General features: G+C 39.7%; 1 protein-coding gene across 13 annotated transcripts in view; it reads left to right on the plus strand.

Moving 5' to 3' along the window:
* LOC310892820 (uncharacterized protein) overlaps positions 1–19119 on the plus strand; it is a 460614-nt gene that overhangs the window by 253790 nt on the left and 187705 nt on the right. For 7 of the 13 annotated variants that reach the window (XR_014578472.1, XR_014578473.1, XR_014578474.1 and 4 more), the window contains one exon: positions 17175–17217. Coding sequence is in view for 2 of the 13 variants with exons in the window: in XM_083821048.1 (XP_083677174.1) it covers positions 17175–17217 (43 nt within the window). In the remaining 11 variants the exon portion in view is untranslated. The other 6 variants (XR_014578479.1, XR_014578480.1, XR_014578478.1 and 3 more) reach the window with 5 other exon arrangements.

Raw genomic sequence — 19119 nt, forward strand, 5'->3', positions numbered from 1 at the left:
AACATCCCCATTCTCCAGAAGATCATTTGCCTTCTTTCACCCTCTGGAAATGATAATAGAAAATCATGTGCACATTTGCATTTGTATTTACTGTGTTTGAATTAAAGCTGCAAACAGCTCTGATTCACTAATAACTGATGAAAGTGTCTCATTATTGAGCTACAAAACCTTCAACAAATTAATGGAAATTGCAAATCACCTTGAAAATTGCAGGCTCTTTAGTCCTATATTGAGTGCTGAGACAACTGCATAAATAGCCTTGTTGCTCAACTCTTTCTTTTGAAAAAATAGCTTTCTTATTACCTTGGTTAAAAAGCATGACTTACTAATTAAGGCAAGGCTAAGCAACATCTTTAATTTTTTGCTGTGTTCTGTTTTTTGTTTTGTTTTTTTACACTCAAACATCAAACTGTATGCTACTTTTTTTTATGTCCATCCCTTTCATATAATATTCAGAATCTATTTGGGGTACATTTCTTTTACATACCAAATTACAGTATAAGATTTAGGATGTGTTGGTTCTTTCCAGTATTGAGATAATGAATTTTGAAATATATACTCCCACGATGTTTTCCTCCAAAATTAAAGAATAGTTAGAAAAAAAATATTGAAAAAAAAAAAACCTCTAAAAACCTATGTATTAGTTTGTTCATTATTTCTTTGATTTTTAGTGTTCCTGAATAACTCTCAATCTAAAACTAGTGCATGTCACTTTATCATGAAGAAATATGTATGCAAGCTGATCTCCAGCTGGTTGAAAATTTCATAGCCTCATTGTCATTGAAATCTCTAGCAGAGTATCAGATGCATTTCTCTAACAGGTAGAGTGATTTCTACAAAGTGCTAGGTTCTCTTATGTCCCACAATTCCATGTTACAACCACATTTAGGATCTCTGAGGTAAACCTGATTGATTTAAAGGAGCATATTTTAGCTCAACTTAGATTCAAAATAAAAATCAGCGGTTTGCAATTTTGTCCTTTTTTGTTAGTGCTCGAGTCATAATTAAGCACATGATGCGTAATTTATGATAGCATTATACGTGCGAAAGTGCACAACATTTCTGCTAGTGCAATGCATCTACAGATTTTTCACTCAAATACATACTTCTGCTATATTTGAGGTCACTTTGCTTATAAGAATACTAATAGCATGTATGTGCTGACAAGCCCTCTAAGTATTATTACAAAGAGAACAAAACAAAATCTGTGTATCTTCTGTGACACAGCCATTGCTGTTAGTTGGCAGGTGCTTTCTACTAGGAAAGCTTTTGTTTAATTTTCCATATTGTTTTCTTTCTACGGTTGAGTAACCTGTGGAATGTTCATCATTATTCTTTTTTTTATATGTATCTCGAATTGGAAGGGACCCACATGGATCATCAGGTCCAGCTCCTGGCTCCACACAGGACCACCCAAAAAACAGACCATGTGTCTGAGAACACAGTTCAAACACTTTTTGAACTCCAGCAGGCTTGGTGCTGTGACCACTGCCCTGGGGAGCCTGTCCCAGTGCCTGACCACCCTCTCGGTGAAGAACCTTTCCCTAACACCCAGTCTGACCCTCCCCTGTCCCAGCTCCATGCCACTAGCTCTGGTCCTGTCAGAGAGCAGAGCTCAGCACCTTCCCCTCCGCTCCCCTCATGAGGAAGCCGCAGGCTGCCATGACGCCTCCCCGCAGCCTGCTCTGGGCTGGGCTGAACAAACCAAGTGGCCTCAGCCTCTTGCCCTCCAGACCCTTCACCATCTTTGTAGCCCTCCTTCGGACACTCTCTGGTAGTTTCATGTCCACTATTATGTCTAGTAGTTCTGTCCTACAACAGCACTGAAAGTAGTGAAGAATGTAAGTTTCTGTTTGTCCTGCCCCATGGTTACAATCTTGATGAGTGAGAAAAAGCAGTCCCTTTCATTTCCTCTTCATCTCTTTATTCCTTCTAACCCATCACACTTTTGTTTTCCTACTTCCTTGGTATTATTATGAATGTATCCATGATTATTGTTTGTCTGTGCTGTATCATTTTCATTCCACTCCACCACCCCAATTTATGTCCTTTTACCCATGAGTGCCATACTGATGTTTGATAGCAGTTTGTCTTTTGCACCAGATCATGAAAAATCAAGTATTACTTGATATTTAATTTTAGCTTCTTCATATCCAAGCGATGAAGACTCAAATACTCCTTTCCAAAAAGATGAATAATCTTCTGCTTGAAACTCAGAGAACAATTTTGTCTCTTTCTGTTTTCTTATCCTCTCTGCTGGCTGTGATCTCTGCACTGCTCAGTCAGATAAGCAGTGAATACTTAGTGCTTATGAAACAACATTTAACTGATGAAAATGGGTCAGCTTGCTGCCCAAACCTCTTTTCCGTCATGGCTTTGTCACAGTTTTGAAGCAGTATTTATTAAATATGCTAAGCACATGTAGAAAAAACATGCATCTGGAGGTACCATCGTTTTCAGCATCAGGTAGAATGTAGGTCAATTCAAACTGATCACATTTGCTGTCTGTCTCTTTTTACTCCTTTGTGTGTGTGTGTGCGTGTGTGTTTGTGTCTTGTGTTGAAGAAAGTTTTGGCCTACACTGAAGTTTGATGAACCCATTCCTCAGATATTTGCTCTTTAAATATTGTGGTGTTGTAGGACTGATTACATACCAAGATTCTATGTTTTAGAAGTACACAGAATAATAAACAAAAACTTTGTTTGATCATTCATGATACTTGATTACTTACAAGGCTAAGCTAAGAGTTCTCCATCAGTACTTGCATACAGCTCTCAAATACTAATGAAAAATGTATGTATTAAGCACATGTGAGAGACCATACTCATGATTTAAAAAAGGTTTCTGCTTTGCAAGGACTTATCTGTAAGTGAATTCCAGTTTCCTGGGTTTCATGTCAGAACAGTAATTTAATTTCATACAGTGTAAATGTAAACCAACTTTTGATGATGTGAGACTAACTGAAAATTACTTTTCATAACTGCTACTTTCTCAGCTGGGATGCAGAAGTTGCCTTAGATTAAACTTGAAACTTCTCCAGCGACAGTAAAGTGCTGTCTAAAATAACTGCTAAAATGCATCTGGGGCTGGACTGAAAGCTGGTTTTAGATACATAAGGAGGCATTTTATCGAAAAGCCATCAGGTAGTCTCTATGCAGTGTGAGAAATTAACATTTGTATAAAAAACTGAAAGGTATTGAATAAGATTTACCTAATTTAATCTAGACATTTTATTTCATGGAACTTTCACTTGGCAGGTATTGGCAGTCATGAAAATTTAGAACATCAAAATACCAAGACAAAATTGATAAATTTTATTTTCCTTTTTTTTTTTTTTTTTGATTTGATTTGATGAAAACAGTGATCAAATACATTGCTCTCCTCTAATGTGTGTTCTTTTTGGATTTACTCTGCTGTGTTCCAGGCCTCTAACCAAAACCATGTCAAATTATGACTCTTAACATAAAGAAGGAAAGAGTTCCTGATGGTCCTTTCTCTTGGGACCTCACATATTTGCAATGATAACTGATTGTAACTAAACTTCATCATCTATTGCTTCTTTGTTTAAGTATCTTTTTGACTGGTTTAGAATAAATGAGCCTAAAAATGAGTCTTTTGTGTCTTACATTGAGTTTGAAAGGACAAAACTCTAGACAGACGGACTTGCAGGGAGAACACAATAGTGTTGCATACATTGTTTCAGTTGTGTGCTAAATAGATGGATTTATAACACGCAAATAAAGAGTTTCATTTCCAAACCTTCTGGTGTAATAATTTAGAAACCCAGGTATTTTAGTGCAGTATGCACAAAGATCTGAATAATTTCTCCCATACTACGAGGTTTGTTTATGTTGTGTTTAACAATGGAATGACTGCTTAGTAGGATCTTGAAATCACTGATGTACACAAATCCCACCTGCCTCTTTTTTTCTCCTCCAGAACTTTGAAGACATAGATTTTTAGTCTCCTACTGTAACTGGTAGACTCTTCTCCTTCCCATTAACGGTAAATACCATCATGATTCCTATGCAGAGCAATTTCAACTGTAAGTCATTAAAAGGTTGGTAAACAGGCTATCCCTCAGACAAGAGTAATGCATGCATCTGTGCTCTGTCAGCTGTACTTAAACAGGTGAGACTGAAAAAACAGAAAGTGGTAACTTCTCTCCATTTTGGTTGTGTAGGGTCCTTGTTCTCTAAGAGAGATTTTTGTCTGAAAAGTTTATATTAAAAAGTGAAAATATTTAAAGAGTCAACACAGCACTGACTTAAAGGCATATACATTGGCAGAGTGATTGGTTATTTAAACTTTGCAGTGAAGCAGGTAGTTTAAACCCAGACATTAGTGCTTAGGACAATCTTTGTGAAGCATGCATTGAAAAACTGAATTTAATGCCCTGTCTCTCCAATTTACATAAAAACAGCACTTAAACTGACCACAAATTTATTCTGGATATTCAATAGAGACTTGTTTAATATTTATTTCTACTGCATAAGAACATTACAGGAAATCAGAAATTGTAGTTCAGTTTATATTAATTTATGATGAAATGCTTTCTTTGACTCTTCTACCATTGCTACAATGGTGGATCTCAAACCATTTAGCAAGAATTAATAATGTTATTATTAATATATTATTAGTTACTTAACAGCTAATAGAAATATTATCTGCCCACTTAGAAAAAATAGGATGGGCAAGTCCTTTCAAATGCCTTTTAAGTACCATGAATTTTTATCAGTAGAGATCTGGAACAGAGAGGTTAAGTAATACACCCAATGTTACATGTTGAGCTAGAAGCAGGGTCAGAAATAAACACCAAGAATCCTGATTTCTAGTCCCTTTGAACCTCTATATCACATTCATTCCTCGATGTGCTAGCATCGCAGTATTACCCAATACTATAAATAGTATTTGTTTGCTGTCCATCTCATTTTTGTAGTTAGTGTTATTTATGAAATCAGTGTTAATGTTTGCCTAATGTTTGCAAGTGTGCATTACCAAAAATCTTCTTCATTATTTTCTTCTCATTTTTTTTTCTTTCCTTATCTTACTTCTTGCCAGAAAAATAATAGAAATTAAATCAGTTGGAAATGGACTTTACCCACACAGAAAAACTGGACCATCTATCTCCTCTTCTTCAGTAGTCAGAACTATAAAGAGAGATTATGGTGGTGGGAGAAGAGGGAGAACTGTGTATGAGCACAAGGAAGAGATCTTATGTATGAAGGCTGCATTTGACTGACAAAATAGTAGGATGATGTTTGAGGCAAGAACTGCCTTTTTGTTCAGCAACACAATAGAGTTTCTTCCTTCTCAGCACTACCGAGTATAATAATATGATAATTGGTCCCAAAGATGGAATGAGTAAGATTGGATGGTGGTCTTTGGGGCCCAGTTATATTATATCTAATCTAATTATATCTGATACTGACTTTTAATACATATGGTAGCTATTTCCTTGGCATATAAGTAAGGAGTATATGCAAGCTTGATGTTTGCTTGGTCTCTGTTCTAAAAGCACACAAATTTATTCTTAGGTGAAACCCCAGCTATATCTGTCTCATGTCATGCCGTATTCTAATTCAAAACTAAAACTGATTTGTTCCAGAAGATGTCTTGAAGCATAAATATGTTGTGGTTTGTGGAAATGTGGGAGGTGTGATGGAAAGAGCAAATGTCTATAGATTTTACTTCAAAAAACCACTGCAACTTGCTACAGAAGAGGCATAGTAAGTTATTGCTGCCTTGGAGCAACAATCCACAGCAGGCATTCACCCCTTTGCATGGGACAATATAAACATTTTAGTGGATTTATGAGCATAAAGGAGCATCTGGAGATGATGAGATTGTGTAAGACTAATTTTAGAGCCTGAATTAAACTAATTCCATAGCTGCAAAAGTCACTGCCATGTTCTATCTTCTTTAAACTATGTCTATGGACTATGGCAATACCAGATTTTCCCAACCAAATGCAATGGAAAAGTCTAATGTGCTACTGCTGGTAGTGGTGTGGTGGGCACTGGCTCATTCAGAGACTTAGGCAAATCCTTCATTAAAGATATTTATGCAATTAAGTTTCTGAGGCAAGTTGCTTTTCAGCAGTTAACATCTGGGTTCCATTTTAACATGAATAGGTGACTGTCTCTTGAATTTATTTCAATTTCTCACTTTTTACATTGAATGTACAGCATGCTTTCCTGCATTTTATTATTTATTTTATTTTATTTTATTTTTATTGTGATATTTCACCATTGTCTCTCAGCTTAAAATATGCACATTAAAAATGAGAATATTAATAAAATCAGTGGTGCTTGATATACTAATGGAGTAGGCAGGGAAATAAAGTTGCATCAGTTTTGGTTTTGAAGATCTAACTTACCCATCTGAAGTACCTGAAACACTGAAACAAGAGTTTTATTCTGTGTTTTTTTTTTTTTTCTCCTGCTCTCCCCCTGCCTTCTCAATTATTCTTATCGGTGAAATTACTATTTATCATTGAAGCCTAGCAGCAATACTTGCTGAAAGTTCACATAGTGTAATGCTCAGTAGGTGAACAACACAGAGCATTGTAGGAGCTCAGACTCTCAAATGCCAGCAATGGCATATATGACTTGCAAGGTTACATCACAGTTTTGGCCCATCATCTCTTGCCAAAGTGGCTGATGCACAAGTGGAAGCTGGAAGCAATAAATCACCTCACAGTGCTAGCTGCACAGTGCTCTACATGCATCCTGTTCTGGGCCCCTCTGGCAATATGCTTATGGCTTGGATCTGACAAGGATAAAATCCCGATTTCTTTGAAATTAGTTAGAATTTTAGAATTGATCTGAAGTGAGGAATCATTTGGTCATAAGGTAACGGGTCAAAATTATGGTACCAAATGTAGAAAAAATGAGGACAGAGAGAAGCCATTCTACCTGAACAGCTGAAACCAAAAAGGAAAACAAAGAAATGGCTATGAAAGATGCCCTATATGCTGGCCAGCTTGCCAGCAAAACAAAGGCAGTTCATGACCACTTTCCTATGCATTCATTTCTTGAGGCTAATTAAGCTATGATATCTGAAATAGTGTTGGGGTCTGATAGAAGTTTTTGGTGTGAAACACTGAAACAGTTAGAATGTCTTCTAAAGATCTTTCATATTTGCTTATGGGGATGCCGATAGATTTCCCTCATCTATTCCTTCAACCTCTATTTGATACAGGATGGAGATCTCAAAGCTACCAAGTTTCTCAAAAATACACCTGAAACCTCTGATCTTAAATTTGACCAATAATGGCCAGTAATTTTAGGTTTTAGATGGCATAGATGCATACAGTGTAATCACACACACACACTGAGGTCCTTAGCCTCAAAATCAAGGTAGAAAGAATGAATGCATTATGTCTAACAGAGAACCCTTTTAGAAGTAACTAGAGATTTTCTACAACAGGAACTGCAAATATGCTTAGCTGTACTAATGCTTCATTTATAAGATAATAAGAATTTTAAATGATTTTCTAGAAGGAAAGAGAGATGTATTCGTCAGCAAAGTGCTGCTAGTTATCAATTCCATTGCTTCCCTACGTTTCTTCGTGCATTGCCCAAGGCTGACTAAAGTTTGATTAAAAGGGGAAGAAATGCCAGATACCACCTCCTTCTCCCGCAACCACCCTGGAGCAATTACGACAAGAATATTTAACTTACAAATCAAAATGACGCTATGAGGACCCACCCTTGTAAACAGACATAGGAATACATTTTTGATTAGCTTTCCAAGAAGGTTGCATGAGCTTTCAGCTGATTATACTGCATTTGAATGAAAAGTCTTTTGTGTTCCACCTTTAAATGTGTAGTCTTTTTTTGTTGTCAGTATTTCAAGTGCCTTTGCACCATAGTTTATCCACATCCTGATCTTGTCAGGTCTTAGATAAATTCCTTGCTGGCTTCACTGGGAGCAACATTGTTCCCTTCCTGTCATTCGAAAATTTAGTTGCTAAATTCTTTGTCTGTTGATCTGGTCATATTACCTTCTTTTCTGCCTCAAGATGCTGACAAAGTTTCACTCCAGCCTATATTTTGTTTCTTACCTTGTACTTAATTCTTCTCCAGCCATGTTAAGTTCAGTGTCATTAAAGTCTTCCTAGAGGTATCGCTGTAGTATGGCCTTTCTTGTCTTGCAATTCAAGGTGTGAATTCATGTGAGTCCTCATGCTGAGGACTCACATTTCTTTAGGAGGCAAGTAAATTCATTTCACGATAAATGCTTACTGTGCACCTTAGGGAGAGAAGAGAAGGACTGTAAACACCATTGACTTTTTCTCGACTGTCTGCCATTTTAAGCTTTCAGACTTCTTGGATGTTGGTAACTGCCTTTTTTGTACTTTTCTTTGTAGTATAAATGTCTTGGCATTTTATATGTGAGTATATAAGTCTCAGTATATAGGTCTCATCTCCCATTTCAACTTGCATGTTAGATAGAAACATTGGGCATTTGTTGTTATAGCCATTATTCATTTTTATTTGTATTTCTTAATTGCTTTATGGTGGATTATTTAAGGTGTTATCCACATTTTTTTAAACTGTTCATACACTTGAGGACCAATGAGAGCTTCAGGTAGCTAGAAATCGTGATTTGAGCTTGCGTAATATTTCACTGGTTTCTGCTGGTTTCTGGGAGCAGGCTGATGAATAGCTCATGGAAATCAGTTGGTGCACAAGACCCTGAGATAGACAATAGACTCAGCTTTCATGGTTCGGATTTTTTGTTTTTGTTTTATTTACTTTTCTGTTTCTGTTTGTTTGTTTTCCCATTATCTCTGTACAGTATGTCAGTATATCCAGCAGGGCCTACTGAAGGCATTCAGAGGTCAGGAACCCACCTTCCCCTCTCCTTTACTCTGTATCAAGATAAGTCACATGGTTTTATATTAAATAAAAGGGGTAGGTTCCCTCTCTTTGCATTTTGGTTTTAGGTGGAGGTGTTCTTTTGATTTTTTACTGAACAAGGAAATTATCATGACATACAGCTTTGGGGAACAGCTAGCAACCCTCCGTGGCAGGGGGGAGAGGAAACAAAGTTTTGGCTTAAGTACCACGGCTGAGCTTAGGTGCAAATGTGGCAAAACTGTAGGTGCTGTGTTGGACTGTGCTGTATGTCTGGTACTTCAGAAGCCTCCATGGGTTTTTAACATATTTCTGTGTTTCTTTTCTGTAGCTGTAAATCTTTGACTTTTTTCTTTCTTCTTTTTTTTTTTTTTCAATTGGAAAAGATGTGCCAACCTCCATGCCATATGCTTATTGCTAATAGCTACTTGTGTACTTTTTTCAGTCTCACTTACTTTCATATGGAAATTGGCTGTCGAATTCCACCCTCGGTTTTAATCTGCAATAACTTTGCTGCTTACAGTGCAATTTGCACTGCTGTAATTTAGATCAGAATCTGGATGCGTATGTAAATGCGTGCATGTATGCACACATGCAGCAACTGCTCTCTTAGGTATCTCTGTAGACCTTCGTTTTACAATGAAGAATGAATGGGAGGGTGAATCTGCATGTTGATTATTTTTCTGCTGAACAAGTTGAGTGTCACTAAGATGAGGAAGGTAAATACTTTCAGGCTGTGGATGGATTTTGGAGTTGTGCATGTGTACGCCCCCCTTTTCAATACATTTCGGCTGTTGTTGGTGCTGGGCAGCAACTCCTCTCTGTCCACCTGACACAACGCTGGGTTTCCTGCGCGCCTCAAGTCTCCTTTTTATTTCACCTCGGGGAAAATGGAGGCGGGGGTGTGAAAGAAAGAGAGGAAGAAAGAAAGAACAAGGGGGGTGGGGTGGGGGGGGACGACAGAAGGCAGGCCCCATCCCAGCAGCCCTCCTGCCCCCCGCGTCTCCATCGCCAGCCCCAAGCCAGAACAGATTTGAGTGGAGCTGCCCTGGCTCTATCATCTGCGGCGTGCAGAGTCATCACGGCCGCGGTGCATAGCTGAGAGCCGGAAAGCAAACAGCTGCTGTAGCCTGATTTGAGTTAAAATAGTGTCAGTGTTTAGTCTGGCGCACTGCTTCAGGAGAGATTGGCAGCTGGGTCAAACAAAGTCATTCCATTGGCTCCCTTCCCAGCCAGCTTCTGCTAGTATTTAGGTACTAGTGCAGCCTAGGCCCCTTTTCTCAGGGATAGCCTAACATCTGACCGCACCCTCCTTGCTGTTTAAAAAATGCCTTTTCACTCTTTAAGATAAATCCACTATTAGACAATCTGCCACTAATAGTGCAGTAAGGCTGTTTTTCTCCCGAAAGCCGACGCATCCCGCTCCCGCCGCAGTGCAGAAAGCAGGCTGTTACAGTGCCGGATTCATAAAAGGGGCCTTTATGGCTGGTGAAAGAATATCTGTGTGCTTAGGCCGGAAACTTTTTGATCCAGTGCAAAGCCAGACGACACCTAGGTAAGGCCGTCTATCGAATCTGCTTTTGCGGGACAGGGAGCTCTGTTAATTGCAAGTGCTTAATGTTTGCGTGAGCTTTTCGACAGCCTTTTCAGAAAGTTTAGGAAGCAGCTTCTGCGGGGTCTCCAGCTCTTTCTCTCCTCCCTCCTTCCCCCTCCTCACTCCTCCGGTGGTGGCTTTCAGGCTCGCTGGGGCTCAGGGCGCTGCTCTCCCTCCCAGCTCTGCGAGGAGGCAGAAAGTTGTGCCGCCGGAGCAGAGGCGTGCGGCAGCGCCGCGGCCGGGAGGGCTCGCAGGGAGCTCTCGCAGCTTGCGCGGGCTGCCCGGGCAGTCCCTTAAAAAGTAGTTGCAAACCGCTCTGAGCTAACAAGGGTTTAATTACGGAAAAGTTTAATGTGGCGATGGAAGGAATATTAAGTAAGTTGTCTTTGTCTCGTACTTTTTAATTTTAGTTGTTGCTTTAGCCTGTTGGGTCACATTTTTTGTCAGCGCTGAAGGCTGCCATGAATTGGTAATGAGGGCCCCTTTTGCACATGATTTTGGCGCTTGGCCAAGATCAACTTCCCAACGGCAAGCTTTCTCTAAAAGAACCTGAAGCATTTTTTTGTGATTAGGAATCATGTCTGAAAGCTGCCACAACCAGTTGTGTAGGCATGTCAAAATGACTTTATACAGTATATCTGAAGCATTCAGGGAGGCGGGGGGGTGGGGGCGGGGAGGGTGTCTGTTTTTTCCTGATGTACCAAATTGTTGCTATTAGCAGGCTGAATTTCCGCAGCTTGTGCACCTCCAAAAAGCAGGCTGCGGGCAGCGAAGGCGTAATGGGAGTCATTGGTACCTCTAGATTTTCCAACGCGCCCAAGCGGCCCCAATAGTCACGTTTAAGCAGGACAAAGTGGTAGGGGCTGCTTAAAACACTTGTGGACGTAAAGCAGATGAATCTTTAAACTTTTAATCTCAGTAAATTATGCACAATGCACAGTAAGTAATGACATTTTCTGGAAGTTTCTTTGTTTGAATTGCATAAGTGGAGCTTTTTGCTGTAACTGTTGAAAACTATGTACCTAGATCCACTGAGGGGGGAATGTGCAAGGAATATCTCGGCTGCGCCTCTGGATTTATCCTCGGTCCTTGAAGTCTGGGTATGGATCTGAGCTGCAAGACAGGGAGCAGAACTTGGGCTGTCCTTTGTTGTTAAAAAGGGGGAAAGGGAGTTAGTGTACAGAGGAGTAAGGAGCTGCGAAAGTTCATGTTTCAAGTGCGCTCCGAGTTTCGAAACTTGTGGAGCTCATCAGTGCAATAAACGGGCGATTATTCCTCACTGATATTACATAAACAGCTCTGGCACTGTAAGGGAATACATTATTATTGTACACTCGAAGGTTTTGTGAATTTAATCTCTGTTTAACAAAGCAGCCCAGCAACTGGAAATTAAGGACCTCCTTTGACACGCTGTGTGCTCTACCCCGCTGTCTTTTCCATGCGTGTGCGATGTCAGACAAAGTGCGGCAGGCAGTCTTTTTGTTAGGTATTTTTTATTTTACATGGCAACACTTGTGGTTGCAGTCCTGGAATTGCTTGTGTCTGCCTCGACGTGCTGCTTACTGACACGCAGTGCCATACCCGCGCAGCAGCATCCGTGCGGAGCCGCCGTTTCGCACCTTCCCCTGCACCCTTCCCCCCAGCTCGGTCCCCTGTGCAGTAGTTCCTGCAGCTAAAATGGGCTGTACAGGTACCGTCTTTCTGCTGTTCAGGCGTACGTTTTCTGTAAGGTGTTTGTGTCTGTGTGGGTGTCTGTGCTGCCTTCGTTACATAACGCAAGACATAACAAGGCTGGGGAAAAAACTTAGGCTTCGCAGACTCTTCAGTGCCTCGACTTCCATTTATCTTGCGTGGGAGGGTTTGTTCGTTGTTACCTTGCAGGAGACTGAGTTTCAATAAAGTCTCCTCCGAGTTTAATTGTAACATGTAGCATTTACAAGGAAAGAAAAGCAGACGAGATGAAAACGTTGAAAACAAAAGGCGGAGAGTGTTAGCAGACTGAAGTAAAATGGACAAGAGTCACTGCATTTTTACTGGGACATTTTAAAAGTTTTACAGCAGGGAGAAATACATCACAGTTGAATCCTATTTTCATGTAAAGCACTGTGAAAAATGACCATGCTGGATGCAAAAGTAAACGTGACAGCAGAATTTTAGCGAATTGTTTCAAAATTTATTTGCCGGTGTGTGGAAGTAATTTCTCATGAGTTACTAAATTAGGTACGCTTAATTTCAAATATGCATATGCTCATCAAGTTACTGCAAAACGATAACTTTAAAATGTTTTCCTGGGGTATTCCTAGTTTTACATAGAAGGTTTTACTGTGAAATAGCAAACACGTGCTAGTGCACTACTTCCAGAGATTTTCAGTTCTGTTTTGGTTGTTGAAGGACTGTGTTATAAATCACAGCAAGTTATGCTCCAAAAACTTTGTGAGCACTTTCTAAATCCAGAGCCAAATGTTGTCTAATAGAATGCCTGAAGTGAAAAATGTAATATATGAAGTAACAAAGAGTTTTACACAAAAACTTAAAACATTATAGATTTGGCTTTTGATAGCTTGCAGTAAATTAGTGTTGTCTTTCATCAGGAAATGTATTGTCTGCATGAATATACACAGAAGTCACATTTCCATCAAATGAATAAGCATTCTGCTTTCATAAATATTTAAGTATAAGGCTTAAAATGTAGAGATACTATACTCTAGTTTTAAATCCTAAACTGGTAGATTAACATTTCTTCATTACAGCTAGGTTGGTAAATGACTGATTAGTTACCTTTCCTGAGACTACAAAAGGTGAAGCATACTAACTCTTCTCCATTATGGCATTTTTGTTTTTAACAGCCCTCAGAAATAATGTGTCTCTAATCTTCCTACTTGGAAGGCTTTTTGTTTTCTATTTGTTTGCAAACATTTCGTGAAAGGGTGCAATTATAAAGCTTAACTTCACAGTAATTTTGTATATTAGATTTTGCTCCACAAACTGTTGAACTCCCAGTCACCCATTTCAGTGCAGTAAACAAATCTATTCTGCATTCAAAATAAAAATTCTTGCTTTGTAGTTGGCATTTTTAATGGCTGCTAGACATTAATATACTACGTGTTTTAGTAGTGCAGTATAAATGTACATATTGTTATACATTTGAGTGAAAGTTAAAAAGGTATTTATAAAATATATATAAAAAATAAACATATTGTACAACACTTTCAGTTTATCAAGATATCATGAGGGCTTGTAAAAATAGCTTTATTCCTCGATAGATTCTACTGCATGTTTTAAAACTTTAGAAATGAAACCAGGCTGTTTTTTTGTTTGTTTGTTTGTTGTTGTTGTGTGTTGTGTTTTTTTTAAGCAAACGTTTCATTCATATAAACCAGGCACTTTGTTCTATATATTCTAAATTCCAGCAATGAGATAAATAAATTGCTGCATTGGATGGAACATAATTATTGAATTTTGGCAGAACTTCAGTGAACTCTGCCATGAAAGATTAATGGGCACAGTGTGCTCTTAGATTCTAAAGTAACAGAGGAAGATAAGGGGAGTGCATAACAGGCTCCAACCTTTGTGGTTAAGAAAAAAATAGAAAATGTTAGGTGAATGTTAACTTTTGGCATAAACTGCTAATGATAATATTTTGTCATCTCGATGATAAAAACTACAGAAAGAGACAAGAAAATCCAATTTAACTGAAATTCTCTTCATTTCTTTCTTGCTCTGCTTCACATTTTTCTGTGTTTGAATAGCCATGATTGCTCTGTATTCTCACAAAAAGGAGAACGTAGCAGGCAGGATACATACTTGCAGGATACAGTAATATGAGTAACGAAGTCCCTCCATATCGGCATTTTCACTAGAGTTACGATTTTGGTTTGTGATTACGCTGCAGTGATTTAGAAATGCAGGTAAAATTGCACTGGCTGCATAAAGGCTGCGTGCAGTCAGAATGATTTTTGTTGTTGCTTCCTCTGTGCTTTCTCTACCAAACCTTCACAGTTCATGATGCCTGTATCGATTGACAAAGTGCTGCTGCAATCACAAAATAATATTCTTCTGGGCTTATGAATTGTTGCTGCACCCTGGTAACGTTTTTAGTTGAGAACAGTGCTCCACTATCGTGCCAGTCCAGCTCCCCAGGCAGGGCTGACAGCACGGCAGAGGCCTCGAAGGATTTTCTGTCTGCTACGTCTGGGGGAGCAGAGGGGCACCAGAGCAGCCCTGCTCAGGGGAACCGGCCCTGGCCTTCCACCTTCTCCCCAGTGCAGATGCTGCTGGCCCCGAGCAGCAGCGGGGACCATGCCGATGCACCCACAGTGCCCCGAGACAGGGCGAGTCAGGCAGGATGCACCCGTGGTGGTATTCTCCCGATTGGTTTGTGCCGTGCTTCCAGACAGTTAACCTGCTGCTACGACGGAGTGCGTTCAGCGCAGTGTTTTAAAATGGCAGATATCCAGGATCTTGGATATATTTCACGACTTCAAAGACAGACGTTTCTGCTCTCCTTCCCAGTCGCATCCTTAAGCTCATGATGACAGCGTTATGAGTTGTGTAGCCAGAGATGTGTATGGGCGAGGGCCTGATGTCGGGTCCATGGCAGTCCTCAGGGAGAAAAACCCTGACCTGGTGGCTCCTGGGACCCTGCGCCTGCTGACCTGGCTGCTCCAGGATGCCAAAAGCTGTGTCTTTCCCCTTCCTTCCCAGCCGTGCTAACACCACTGACATTACCATCCTCCCCACGCTGCTACGTCGTCTTCACTGGCACTCCTCAAAGAGGAAGGCTTAGCAAGTAAAGGTGCATGTGTCTTGGCATCATCGAGGGGCAAGTGTCTGAATCCTTATCTTGCCCATTTGCAGTCTTTTCTCTTGTCCTTCTCCCCTTCAAAAACTTAGTCTTGTGGCTGGCCTTCCTTATCTCCGTATTGCTGATTCAAAAAAAGTGCAGAAAGTGCAGCTACCCGTGTGCAAGTGTCTTCCTGCTAAAATGCTGCATTAGGTGCTCTATGTCCAAGGTGAAATGAATTTACACACTAGGTCTGTTATTTTTGTAATTAGACATAATTTTTCTTTCAGTAATGTTGATTTCAGGACACCTTCATATTCAAATGTACAAGTGCTTCTTTTGCCCTGTAACCGTGTTGAGTTGGAAAACCTTTAACAAGTTATATTTACAGAGTGTGCCTGTATTTCCAAGTAGACCACGATCCTTTTTTCTTTCAGGTTTAAGCAACTCACAGAAATGAAACATTTTTTAGCAATGTAAAATTGTTACCACAGGTTATCCAATAGGAGGAGGAATATTATGCCATGGACGATAAATGTATTTGCAATGTGAAATCAGATTATGCTTTTACAGCAGTGGGATTATGGACCGTTAATATATTCAGTCTCTTAAAGCATTACAAACATTTTTGCAAAAGTTACATGTATGACCCAGGGAACACAACTGCGCATTATTTTAGCGCATCATAGTTGGGTGGGTGTTCAAATGTCTCAGAAGGCTGTGAGATGACAAGAAAGGGTTCATTGCAGAAGGTCTTGCTGCTCCCTCTGTGCCGAGCCGGGGCTGCCAGAGCAGCTCTCAGCCTGCTGTGAGCCGGCAGCGCTGGGGGCTGGGGACGGCGGACGGAGGGCAGGAGCAGGCCAAGGCACTTGGCAGCTCTGCAGGTCGGTCGTGGCTCTGCCTGATAGAGAGGCAGCACAGCGGCTGCCATGGGATGCTGGGATCAGCTGTGCTGTGAGCCTTCCCCAAAGCAGCAGCTTTCCCCTTCCTTGCAGCTGCAGCCCCAGAGCCCTTGGCACGGGCGGCGAAGGCGCACGGGCAGCATGCTGGGACAGGGTTCGGTCCCAAGGGGCTCCTCTGTGGCTTCACATCTCACTGCAAGACCTACATCCTGAATTAAAGGCAGAGAATACTAGGCAGGTGAATGCATTTTTATTTTTTTTAGATGCCTAACATTGTGGAGGCTTTTATTTAGGCACAGTAACTTCCAAGGAGATCAAAATATGCTAAAGTGATACTTGGATTTTTTAGTTACGGACACATAGTGCAGGTCAGCACAGCAAATGATGCTCAAGTATAGGCTGTAAAATCTCATGCCGTACCCTTTGCAAAGTTACGCCTACTGGCGTGTGTTCCTGACAAGTCTGTCCCTGGGTGTGACAGGTCTCCCGGGGGGTGAGCATTGCGAATTCTCAGCCTTTGTCTTCCACTGTGATATACTGAATCTTGCATGTCAACATTATACTCTTCCGAAACATTGAAGGAGTGTTGTAAAGAAGAAAAAGAATCCATAGAAATATGAAACTTTTTTTTTTTTTTTTTTTTTTTTTAGGAACAGTGATGTAAAAAAGCTGTTACACTTGGTTGGGGCAGGGTGGGGGGAGTAGGGAGGAAGGTTAAGTTTAGAAAACCCAACCTAATCATGTAGCTCAATGTTTGCAACCTATGAAAATATTTATGACAGAATTGAAATACCGTTAGGCTGACAGATCACAGTTGAAATAGCTTTTTGTGATCTCAGAATATGGCTGAAGAAGCCATGAGTATTTGACTATAATCCTCATGTGTTAACAGTAGGAAAGAAACAAATATTGGAAAGGAACTCCAAATACTTGCAAGGTATCTCATTTGGGGTTTATACATTAGTTCACTAAATTCCAATTCCCAGACCAGTAATCATGATTGTTAATGTGTATCTTTTATGACTTTCAGAGCAAGAGAAGCCAACTTTAGGAGCATGCTCATACCCTCAGTGGTAAGTACCCTAACTGCAATCAAGTTTATTACATTTTTGTATAGTAGAGGTCTTTTCGAGACCACACTTGCTGCAGCTTAGTCACACAACAGCTTCAAATGTCGTTCTGGAATAATAGGGTAGTAATGTGATATACTCTATAGTGGAAATCAGTGTAAAGCACAGGTGGTTGCTAGTATTTGTGTGGTCAGATATAAAAGCTTCACTATGGGTACAAGCTACTGCTTTCCCACTTGAGGAAAGTATAATTAAAAGTGGTTTCCAGATGTGCTGGCCCACATCTGCCATTTCTAAAAGTGAATTTTACAAATGCAAACTGAACTATGTTGCATTCATCATTATAAAGCTGTTGATGGGGTTTCAGATAATGAAAAAGTTTGGAGCATCAGTATCCCTGCTGTAAAACTGAGGTGTCTTTAAACAACAGATACTAGCTTCTTATGTTTCTATTGTGTTTTTAGGGTTTTCTATGGTAAGTTCATAGCTGAGTTGCGGCAAATATGCAAAATCTATCTAGACAAAAATTAACATTTATTTCATGGAGAGGTGAGAGGTGGTGGGTTCCTTGCTAGGTATTAAATTTGCTACCAGAAAAGTGCAGTAAAGTGTTTTTGTTGTTATTATTGTTTTCTTTTCCTTGCAATACAGGGAAATAAACGGCATCCTAAAGCATTAGACTTCAGTTCCTTTATCCTAATTTTCAAGTCTGGACATGTAAAATGCATCTTCTAATTTTGACTGTGTCTGTAGATATGTAAATAGTCGGAAAATGAGAAAAATATGCTGAAAAATGACCTTTAATTAGTCTCAAAACAGAAAACAGAAGGAACTCTGTAGTTATAAGCTTATGTAATGCATCCTTAGTTGAACTATATGGAAAAAAAAAATTAGAACAAAATTCAGAAAAGGTGGTAGGCTTTAGAAAATTGTTGAGAGAAGATTACAGCTCTTTTGATTTAGCTAAATATAGATTTTTAGGACAAAATATTTGTCCTAATATCCATGTAATTTCATTAGAGCTAGTATTTGCCCTAGAAATCTTGTTAAAATAAACCCCCTGTTTCAGAAGAAAGTTTTTGCAAATCCAGAAGTTGTAGTTGCTGCCGCTGTTTGGAACAAGCTTCATGGAAGAATGCTGTGCCTGTCATCTTCATAGCAGTGCTTGTTTTAGCACTGTTCACTTACTGGTCCCTGTGTCTTCCAGTGAATTTTGAAAAATAAAGGTTGGGTCCTACTATTCTGAGTATCTTGGACTATTGACCAGGCAGCTAAATAGTGAGAGAAGGTTTTGTACAATGCTATGTGTGATAACGCCTGACCTTTGCATGCATTTTCTTTACTTACTTCTGCAGATGTGACTCGTAGCGTTCTTGTCAACTGTGAGTCTAATCCTTAGAATTTTATTTTAGGGAAATACCAAGATAAATTAAATGTTTTTTTTTGGGTGTTTCCTCTTAGTTGGAATTTTCTGCATGGAAGTCACTTTCCCATTTAAATCTCTCTTTCTTGACTAAGCACAATTGAAAGGCTCTTATGAAGTGCGTAACTATTGGAATATTTTGGTGAAGGTTGAATTAGTCAGGAAAACAGAAAAACAGCTGTTCAGATAAAATAATTTTTAAAATAAACCTTTACATCTAGCCTGTACTGATTTTTTTTATTTTTTTTTTGGGGGGGGGGGGGGGAGGAGGACAGTAATTTCTCAGTATAAAACTTCAAAGGTTCTTGCAAAGGCATTGACAGATTCAGTGACAGGAGACTCACAATGAAAATTTGGTAGCAAACATAGTAAATTGTCCTACATGTTTTTCTTTTCTATAACAACTCAGTGAAGTCCTAGTGCTAGTGAATGAGAGTGCTCTGGCTTTTGAATATTTTCACCTCAGGGACAGAGGGTCCAGA

This window comes from Anser anser (genome assembly GCF_964211835.1).
Source record: "Anser anser genome assembly, chromosome: 1".
Classification (NCBI taxonomy): Eukaryota; Metazoa; Chordata; class Aves; order Anseriformes; family Anatidae; genus Anser; species Anser anser.